The sequence below is a fragment of the Nothobranchius furzeri genome, chromosome 3 (genome assembly GCF_043380555.1).
Source record: "Nothobranchius furzeri strain GRZ-AD chromosome 3, NfurGRZ-RIMD1, whole genome shotgun sequence".
NCBI lineage: Eukaryota > Metazoa > Chordata > Actinopteri > Cyprinodontiformes > Nothobranchiidae > Nothobranchius > Nothobranchius furzeri.
In genome coordinates, this window is record NC_091743.1 from 40,557,976 (window position 1) to 40,568,707 (window position 10,732).

At 45.8% G+C, this 10,732-nt stretch overlaps 1 protein-coding gene across 1 annotated transcript; it reads left to right on the forward strand.

Annotated features, from left to right (window-relative positions):
* The first annotated feature begins 253 nt into the window (after positions 1-253).
* fam83d (family with sequence similarity 83 member D) lies at positions 254-3,436 on the forward strand. The gene is made up of 4 exons (XM_015960020.3): positions 254-942; positions 1,998-2,165; positions 2,251-2,375; positions 2,453-3,436. Exons 1-4 carry the CDS (start codon positions 457-459, stop codon positions 3,258-3,260), a joined length of 1,587 nt encoding a protein of 528 aa, XP_015815506.3. The 5' UTR covers positions 254-456; the 3' UTR covers positions 3,261-3,436.
* Positions 3,437-10,732: the final 7,296 nt, after the last annotated feature.

Sequence of the window (10,732 nt, forward strand, 5' to 3'; positions counted from 1 at the left end):
TTATTAGCAGAATACGCGAATTGAGCTCTCCGAGCCTTTCAAAATAAAACTCCGGAACCGCAGCAGAGCTGGCAACAAGTGTTTCTGTAGAAGGAACATGATCCCGGATGAGGTGGTACCGGCTCGGTTTCACTAACCGATGCAGCACCAGAGAAAACGGGCAGGATTCCGCTGCTTTCTGCCGTTGAGCGGAAAAGCGTCAGAGAGTAACCGGATCAGAGCGGAGGGGTGGGGCGGGGTCAGCTATGTTTGCCTCCAAATGAACCAATCAGAGCAGCGATTTGCTTGATTGACCGCTTTTCTCCACAATTCCGGAGACTGCATTTAGTTTGACGTCCGACCAGCAGCCAATAGCGACACAGGACGGACCGGAACTGAAGGAAACGGCTAAATACAAATTTTCCGAGCTGTAGGTGAGGACGTTACCTGTCTGCCGCTGCTGAGGACGTCACTGTAATGGCTCTGTCACAGAGCTTGGAGGATTCACCTCTGAGACTGGGTCCGAGACCGACCCGAACCGGTGGGCCGAACCCGCAGGATGTGTACAACGAGATGCATCGACTGGCTCTGGAGGAGCTGCTGTCCGGAGGTACCGACGACTTTCTGGACTTTCTCCGGAGAGAGAGGATTCCGAACTTCTTGTCCAACGACGAGATTCAGCGGATCCGGAGCTCCGCCGTGCCCCCGCGGTGCGCCTCCCTCCACGGAGAGGACCAGCCACTGGAGCAGTCCGTCTGCAGCTCCCGGGACTGCTCCTCGGTCACTTATTTCCCCGAAGCGTCGGACGTGGAGCCGCCGCTGCTGGAGCTCGGCTGGCCCGCCTTCACCGCGGGGTCGTACCGGGGAGTGACCCGGGCCGTGGCGTACTTCCAGCCCAGCTACGGAGAGAGTATTTACAGCTGCAAGGAGGCGGCGAGACGCCTGGTTCAGAGCGCCAGAGAGGTAGAGAGCCGGGAGGAACAGCCACAAATTTACGACTTCTGCGTTATTTGTTGTCTAACTAACCCCGCGTAGCGGTGTGCAGCAGTGATGTCACACAGGCGCGTTTTCCTGGTGTTGCTGTAGACACGATGTCTCTTCAGCAGGTTCTCCATGATGAGTGAAAGACAACCCTGACCAGCAGATCAGGTGCTGGGTACTGGGACTGCTCTCAGAACATAACCTGAAAACTAACTAGAAATAGAGAAAAGAGAGTTTAAAAGATGACCAGACATACAGCATTTATTGTCTGCATTTCTGCAGTTGTTGCATATAGATGTGCCGTAGTCCACGCTGGTTTCATTAAAACATGTTTTTGAGAAGGGATTATTCCAGCACGAAGACGTTCTGTAGCTCCAGCAGCACCTGGGGCCGGTGTGGAAGCTGCATGCCAGATGTGCCTGGACCTGTTTTGCTCTCCTACATGAATATTTGCATTCCCACTCACTAAACACATCTCCTGGATTTACAGCTCAGAGGGAAACCACAATAAAGTAATCGATATATGTGGTCTGTTGTTCTGAAGTGATGTGAACCCACACCGTCTGCAGCTGGCCTCTGTTACTGTCCAAGAAAGGTGAAGTGCTCCTGACAAAGTGGCGTGTGAATCCTGCTAGCTTGAAGCTGTGAATCTAAGATACCCCCTCGTCGAATCCTCCGCTTGCAGCCTTTAGCACAGCGTGTCAAATTCCTTTCCTGCGTGTGAAAGAGAGAAACATCTTGGTGCACAAAGAAACAGAAATGCTTGTGCCAGAGGAGGAAAACCCTACGGTGCACCTTCTCTCCTGTATAAGTCAACTGTTTGCTGACTGAGCATCGTGGCTGGTTGCCATGGTAACAGACCACAGTCAATAGAATGCTCATCAGCACACACATTTGTGTGTGTGTGTGACGGAGCTTCACGGCGGTGTTTGAATAAGGCCTTGTGTTTGATAATGATGAAAACAATCATGTGCTGCATCTGCAGGCTCAACAGGAGTTTTATTATATTATACCACCTCTGTAATTTTCCACTGCAGGTGATCGCCATAGTGACAGACTCCCTCACAGACCTGGACGTCTTTAAAGATCTTCAGGAGGCGTGCTCCCTCCGCAGAGTCCCCGTCTACATCCTGCTCGACCAGTCGTGCGCCCCCGCTTTCCTCCAGATGTGCAGAAACGTCGGTGTTCGCCTGGACGACCTTCAGGTATGTGGCTGGTTTGGTTCAGCTGGGCGTGTCTGCAGGCTTCAGAGAGCATCTGATAAAATAAGGATCCCTTTAATCCTTCCAGCAAATGAGAGTTCGAACCATAACGGGCACGACTTACTACACGAGGGCTGGGGTGAGGATCACCGGGAAAGTTCACGAGCGGTTCATGCTTATCGATGGAAACCGAGTGGCCACAGGCTCCTACAGGTAAGAGCAGCCAGGCTGTAGGTGATGCTCCGTTCTTCCCGGGTCATGCATCACGTTTGCTCGGTCTCCTGTTCCAGGTTCAACTGGACTGACGGCAAGCTGAACAGCAGCAACCTGACTGAGCTCTCCGGTCAGATAACGGAGAAATTTGACGAGGAGTTTCGCATCCTCTACGCCCAGTCTCTGCCCGTCAACGCCCGCGGACCCCTGAGCGTCCGCAGCAGTGGCCTTTTGGAGAACTTTGCTGTCAAGCACTCTGTTACCTCCTCCCCTCTTGTGGCTAAAGACACGCTCACTGGTCCAGTCTGTATGACGAGCACGCCCAGTCGTAAACCCCAGATGTTGGATTTTGAGCCCTCATCTCCACATCGTCATAAAGCCAGCCCGGTGTCGGACTCCTCCACCATAGGTGTGACGGAGCAGAAGCATATACAGGAGGAGATCCTGGCTGGCAGCATGACTCGACGCCAGGAGACACCGCCCCTCTCATGCGACACTTCGACCCAGACCAGCTGGTCGGTGATGGAGAGTGACACCCAGACCGATCTCCAGCTTGTGCAACATCTCAACCACCTTCCACCAGTCCACGACCTCTCATCTAGACAGTCTTTAGCCCTCCAGGTGGCTCCATACAACACCTTAAAGGACACCCTCCACAAGCTGACCAAAGAGCGCCAGTACCACTACTCGGCCATCCGCTCTAAGCTGGAACGCGTGGTGACGTCGCTGTCAGAGAGGCGGGGGCTGGCAGACGTCACCAACGTGACTCAGGGGCTCGGTGCTGGCGGCAGACCGAGCACACACACAGACTCTGAACCCAATCCCAGACCTCCTGATGAAAATGCAGGCATGGGCACGTGGCCAAGAGCCAGATGTGTGCACTAGTCTGTCTTCAAAGATCTTAGAGCTGGAGGCTAGTGAGTGAAGAGCTGCTTCTTTGTTCTGTATAAATGTTTCAGGCCCTGAAACGCCCGTCAGTGCCCGCGGCTTCGCTCTTCATCTTGTTTTAATGTATTTTGGTGAAGGGATAGTTGGTTTGCAACTGGCACTAACACAGTCGGTGTAAATCAAGGTGCTGCAATAATGATGTTTTAAAGAACGAATCATTTTATTTTGTCAGAATAATGTTGTGAAGAGGCGGGTGGTGGATCTAATCTGCTGTAATTAAGTAAGAGAGAGCTGAAGTGCTGCTGTGGCTCCATCCAAAGGTCGCTCGGGAAAGCTGCTGCTGCCTCGAGAATAAACTAATATTTAGCACAACTCTGTTTCCACGGATCCTTTGTGTTCCTGTTTTTGCTCAGTCCTGTTTAAATTACAGCTACATTCTCCAGAGAAAACATTTGCTCTGAGGACTCGAAGGCGGCGGCTGATGCCAGAGCGACTTCACAGAGAGAGGGAGCACCTGCGCCGCAGGGTCTGCATGCAATTAGCGGAGAGGCTGCATCTGTGATGCTGGCACCTCCGCTGACTGAGCCGCCAATCACGCTCACCGTCCAGGGTGAGTCTGAAGGAAGAGCTTTTGTCACAGATTACAAGGAACGATTAGAGTAAATGCTAAACACACACAGATGGGATTTTAAATTAATTCTTGTTTATTACTCAGTTTGTCATTTTCTAGGGATTCATTTAAGCAAATAATGATTCCAGAGTCAGATGGAGGTTCATCGATTTATAAACTGCTCCTAAACATCTCGTCTCCACAGATTTTGTTTTACATAAACTGTCTGGCCAAAGAAAATCTCCACCTGGATTTAACTAAGTCAACAGGCAGGAGCCTCCTGGTGGATCATCACTGCGTGGGTGATTATCTCTCAGCTGTAACCAGTTCTTTAACCCTGACTGGTGCAATGAGTTGCTTCTCACATTCCTGGCAAGCAGAGAAAACATCTAAGAAAATTGCAGAGTTGACTTAACTGGTTAAGAACTGTCCAACACGTTATTAAACACTGGTCTGATGGGTCCTGTTCAAACAGTGATGGTGCATCAGGGTAAGAAGAGAGGCAGATGAAGTGATGCACCCATCATGCCTAGTGCCTGCTGTACTAGCCTGTGGGGGCAGTGCCATGATCTGGGCTTGCTGCAGGTGGTCAGGTCTAGGTTCAGCTACAGGATGTGCTCCAAGAATGAGGTCAGCTGACCACCTGAACATCCAGGTTACTCCATCTTCCCTGATGACACGGACATATTCCAAGATGACTATGCCGGGATTCATCAGGCTCAGATAGTGAAAGAGAGGTTCAGGGAGCATGAGGCATCATTTTCACACACAGAGTCCAGAACTTAACCCTCTGGGATGTGCTGGAGAAGGCTTTGTGCAGCGGTCAGACTCTACCACCATCAGTGCTGGATCTTAGTGAAACACTGGATGGAGATGGCAGATGTGCGCTGTAAGGGTCTGTCCGTTAACGCTAGTTAAGGATTATTAACTGCTTAATATTAATGTTAATATTTAGTAATGTATTACTAAGCAGACCCCCCCCCCCCCCCCGGCCCTTTGTCTAAACCTCAAGACACTTAATAGTTAATATAGGGAAACTTAATAAAGGGACTATTTGCTTATTAATGCTTTATAAGTCATGTTATAAAGTGTTTCATTTATGTGTGTAGGTGTGTGTGTGTGTGTGTGACTAATTTTTAACAACAGGTGAGACTTCAGCTGAGACTTTATTACAGAACTTAAATAAAGATCATGTGTTTCGTCAAGGGTGTGGTTTAAAACATGAATCTTTATGAGATTTTTACTTTTTTTTACTTACGTAGAAAACACAACTGAACACAATCAGTCACTCGTTAGACCTTTAATTATCTGAATCTATGTTTTCTGTTCATTTAGTGGATAATTTATCACAGACCCCATCCAACATTTTAAATGTAATTATAATTCTACATTTGATTTGCACTAAATTTTAAAATATGCACACATTTTTCATTCTGCAGTGATTACTTGCAGCTGGTAACAGTAAAATAGCCCTGATGTTATCACTTATTTTATTAAACAATATTATTTGTAACCCTCTTTCCTTGTTTAGATATATTCTAATGTCTACATTTTTTTAATAGTTGTCTTTAAAATACGACTATTAGATTTGGTAAAGAGGTGGAAAAATCCTCACAGATAAAAAGCAAAGGAGACTTGGAGACTGCCCTCGAGGGTGTTGGGGACTAGATCCTACACCAGTGAGTGAACAACGGCATTCTGATGCAGAATTTGTTCCACAAAGCTGTGGGAGGTAGGAGCGTTTGTAAATGGCCTGTATTTGATATAGCGCCTTCTAGAGTCCTGGAACCCCCCAAGGCGCTTTACAACACAATCAGTCATTCACCCATTCGCACACACGTTCACACACTGGTGGGGATGAGCTACAATGTAGCCACAGCTGCCCTGGGGCGCACTGACAGAGGCGAGGCTGCCGAGCACTGGCGCCACCGGTCCCTCCGACCACCACCAGCAGGCAAGGTGGGTTAAGTGTCTTGCCCAAGGACACAACGACAGCGACAGACTGAGCGGGGCTCGAACCTGCAACCTTCCGATTGCGAGGCGATTGTAAAATATTTAAAAGGTTTAGGATGTGATTCACTGACTGTTGATCGTTCCGCAGAAAAACAATCATGAAGGTCGAACAGAAGTACTTAGGAGATATCAAAATGTTGCCTCAGTCACGTAAAGTCCACCTTCCTGTGACCCGCTTAACCTCTGAGTGATGGTTCTACTGGGGTGGCTACCTGAGACACAAAGCTACATCACCTGTTTCAGCAAAATCCCATTTATCTTCACAACATATCAGTTCGTCAAACATGTTCTATTTAAACTTGATGTCATAAACGGCAGCTGCCAGCACAAGATCTCTAACCAAACATTCATTTTCACGTGAAAACAAACAAACGTCAGGTCAGGAGAGCAAAACGACCAGAATAATGTCATGGCTTACTTTCTGCTCAGTGTAAAACCTTCCTCTGATGGCTCTGGACACATCATCAGTGATGCTTCCTGGAATCACTGGATTTTTCGGGGTTCTTCAGCATTAAACGTCCTCCTCCAGGTGACCCAGCCAGCATTTGTCCAGACAGCTGACATCAGCAGTCCTGAACATAACTAATGGTTAGTGTGAATGTAAACTCTTTAACATGAACCAGTTTCAACATTAAAGTGACAGTGTGTATTTTCCCTGGCGATAGGGGGCAGCAGATATCTAAATCTGGGCTGCATGGTGGCGCAGATGTTAGCACTGTTGCCTCGCAACACGAAGGTCGCAGGTTCGAAACTCGGCTGCGGCCTTTCTGCGTGGAGTTGCGTGTTCTCCCCATGCATGCGTGGGTTTCCTCCGGGTACTCCGGTTTCCCCCACAGATCACAACATGCCCTATAGGTTAAACAAAAAAAAAATAAATTGTAAGTCGCTTTGGGTAAAAGCGTCTGCTAAGCACATAAATATAAATCGTTGCAAGCAAGCAGTATTTTTGTGTTGGAGTAAGACCTTACCAACGGATGCCCATTAGGGTCAAAAAGCCCTGTGGAGTGCAAACTTCAGCAAAATAACAAGCACATCAGACTCTGTTTCATCACTGACAACAAGTGGAGGTAAATGTGTAAAAGTCTTGCAACCGTTTGTTACAAATCAGTAAATGCATTTTGTCCTCTTGGGCTTCCATAGAAGGAAACATGGCATCCAATATGGCGTCACCCAGAGATTTAGACCCGCTCCCATGTATGGTAGACATGATTTTTAATGTTATATGTTACAAAGATGCCAATATTTTTCAACAACTGGGCATCATTTCATTCATTTACAAAATTTTGATGGATATTTCCAGCGGTTAATGGTAAAAATTAGACATTGTCACTTTAATGTGAATATAAACTTTAACATGATTCGAATCCTGTGATTTGGGTCAAATCCTCCAGAACCATCAGTACCTTCAGCTAAATCCCCTCACTCACCAAACACACTTAAGAGTTTCTTTCCACACTAATTTACACCTTAAAACACTTGTGTCAGTAAATGGCTTCTGCTAATATCAGTTGATTAATTGATAAGTTAATTGCACGTAAGAAGTAATCACTGCAGTCTGACTCTGCTGCAGGGAAAGCTGCGTCGTTCCCAGATAGACGGAGGGAAATGCTGCAGTAGGGCAACATCACAACAAGTGAATGTCCCACAAACATCAGCGGGACAAGTGTTTTGCATCAACACCGAGACACTTTACAGGAACTCTAAACCGCCTTCAAACCATTACATTCCAATAAGGTAAGAACAGCAAGGCATCAGGCAGGCAAACACATCAAAGGGCTCTGCTTTCATTATGTAAAACGACACAGCTGAGGGGAATTGATCCACAAATAAACACAATGATGGTAATATGTGAGAGAATTGTATTTGATTTTAATTGGCTGCTGCAAAGCAACTGCTGGCGGTAATCAGGGAAGCAGTGGGCGACCTGGAACACAACAGCCTGCACCCACGGCACTAGGCTCGGCTCACTGGGAGACTCCCGCTTAGTCCACCTCAGGAGGGACGATTAAAAGAAACAAATCTGTTATCTGCGTTGTTTTCCTTAATTAAATGTGCCTTTTTTAGCATTATGCACAGAGACTCCACTAGTGAGGAGCTGCAGCACCAACCAGACTCAGCCACCAGAGGAAGCTCTGTCATCACAGGCAGGAACCCTGAATGTGGAGAAAGTTCACCTCATGCTTTTAGTCATTGTTCTGACAGAACTCCATCTTTTAAAATGAACAGATTTGTTGCATTTGCTCTAAAACTGTTAAACTTTCATGTGTGACGTGCTGTTTAGATCATCTCAGGAGACGTTATTGCACCTATTATTAATGTTAACCTCTGCTTTGAGAATAGAAAAAACTTGATTGATCCCACAGTGGAGAAATGTACTCATTACAGCAGCACAGGCACTTAGAGAAAAGGAGGAAGAACTTGTGTTTACAGTTTTTCTCAGTTGCTTTGGTGCATTTCTCACAACAGTGTAACGTGATGACGGAGCTATTCCACCGATGGTTATTTACCCTCTCTCCTCAGATGCCTCTGACACAGAATTAACCTGCCTGAGACGGCCTCAGGGTCACGCATTTGCTTCTAAACTGCTTCCTTTCCAGCTCAAGAGAAGAATGAAGATAAAGGACTCTTTCCTTTTAATAAATCAAAGAACTCTATTTTTAATAAAGCTAATCAAACAAAGTGTTAGTCAATAATAAGATGTTGACTGATCTGTGAAATAACAATGTTGTGATTAATATGCTTTAATAAGTAATATGACTTTAATCTAGCTGCACTAGACACCCTGATCACACGTAATGTAAAGGCATGGCACATTGCTTTTACTCATCCAATCAGAACCTTCCTTTCTGAAGCGTGGCATAGTCTCTGTGGTGTTTATAAATCTGCCAACTTTGATTCGACCAGAAATCAAAACATCCAGATTACTAAAACCAGTCCCCACGCCATCTTAGTTCAGTTCTCTGGAGCTCTCTGGAGTTCACTGCCTGCTAAGAGATGTATCGGACCGGCCACCAGGACTTCCTTTTTAAGCAAAGAACCAACAAGCTGGATAAAATCTGTTGCATTTTTTCAACTAAGCAACGGTTCCTTTCAGAATAAAAGCTGAACTCACTGACCCTCAGGGTCCATCTGACGCTGTCAACCAACTGTCGCTTTTTACCTGGAGACAATCCAAAGACTAGTCTGTCGTACTGCTGACGCTGTTTCATCGGCTCATGTACCGAAAGGGGGGTCCGAGGACCTGGCATTCTGGATCTGTACGGAGGTCTCATCTGAAAGGTATGTGTGGAGCGACAAAATGGTGTCGAATGTGTTTATGAAACTCCGATCAAACTCCGATCATAGCTAATGCAAAACATCACAACATCATTCAGACTTGCTTCTCCGGATACGAGAGTTCTGATTACAACATCACTCACACACACACACACCATTCATCTCACGTCTCACTCACACTGAGATCCAACCATCACTTAGAATTTATAGTTAGTCTTGTTTAAAATTCTTTAAAATTGTTTAGAAATAAATCTTCTTAAACATTTTAAAGGTGACTCTCTCTTCTTTTGTCTCTCAGTTAATACAAAGTGTTACATAGCCCAGCAACAAAAAGTTCCAATCTTCTGTTTAAAATAACCCAACGGTCCGTAAAACTGATTTCATATCTCATGTCTTATGGTCCATTAATTAGATGTAAATTAACCCTCACAACAGAGCTAATCTCTGCACCACTATCGAGGCTCTTCTCAAAGCAATTAGTGCAAACTGAAAAACATGGTGGTTAACTTGCAAAAGTGAGTCACTTGACCAAAAAGAAAAGTCAGTTACTCAAAATAAGTAGTCAATGCTTCAAAAGCAAGTCCCTTAATCAAAACAGATAATATATCCATCAAAAGCAAGTACTTATATCAGTCAAAGTGTCAGGGCTGTCACGATTACAAGTCATTCCACCGGCACCTTTGGTCACAAAATCAAATGGTTTGAACACGTTCTCACTGTGACGGATTTCTTTGTAGGTGCTTCCCAACGACATGTCGAGTCTTGACAGCATGCATGGCTTGTTGAAAACCATCAACTGTAAAGGAAAATCAAGACACTTCATATGCACTCTTGATGATATTTACCTGAAACTGTTCACAGCGTTGTGCGACTGGGGAAATACAGTAAAACAAACATTTTACAGCAAACATAAACTCACGTAGACAGTAAACCTTACTGCAGTAGTTATGAAACAAAAAACAACTGAACAGACACTGCTGCATATCAATCACTGATATCTACACGCTCCCGTCTGTCTGCCCACATATTTTCATCAACATCACAGGAATGTCAGCTCTATCGATGCATCGGGGAAAGAATCTTCTGGAGTGGCGAATCCACCCTCTGCAGGACTCTGCTGTGATGTCATCACAAGCTGCATCCATAGCTGCTAGCAGGGCCATGTGGGTACGTGGATGCCTGTCATATACCTTCCACCTCCCAAACCACTACATACATTGTCCGATTGTCACCAGGACACACACCAGTTTTCATCAGTGTGAGATAAGGTTCACCTGAGAACAGTAATTTATGGAGATTTCCATGGAAACTCCTTAAAAATAGGGTTTTCAAAATGGGCGTACAAAGTGTTTGACAAGATGTTCAACAGGTTTGAGTGCAATGACACGAGCAATGACATGAAGACTGTTGGTTGTAAGGACCATGACTATTCAGCCGGTATAAGTATAAATAATTGTGACATTCATGATAAAAGCAAGGAGATAGTGATGAATAGCAAGTCAAAAGTGACCATTCTTTAGACATTTGTACTTACTCAACGGCTTCATGTCCAATGAACTGAACATGAAAC

What these genes read in the sequence shown, in the direction of transcription:
- fam83d (XM_015960020.3), top strand. Translation starts at nt 457, where the DNA reads ATGGCTCTGTCACAGAGCTTGGAGGATTCACCTCTGAGACTGGGTCCG. An exon ending in TGGTTCAGAGCGCCAGAGAG is followed by an intron (nt 943 to 1,997) that starts GTAGAGAGCCGG and finishes TTTCCACTGCAG; the next exon opens with GTGATCGCCATAGTGACAGA. An exon ending in TTCGCCTGGACGACCTTCAG is followed by an intron (nt 2,166 to 2,250) that starts GTATGTGGCTGG and finishes TAATCCTTCCAG; the next exon opens with CAAATGAGAGTTCGAACCAT.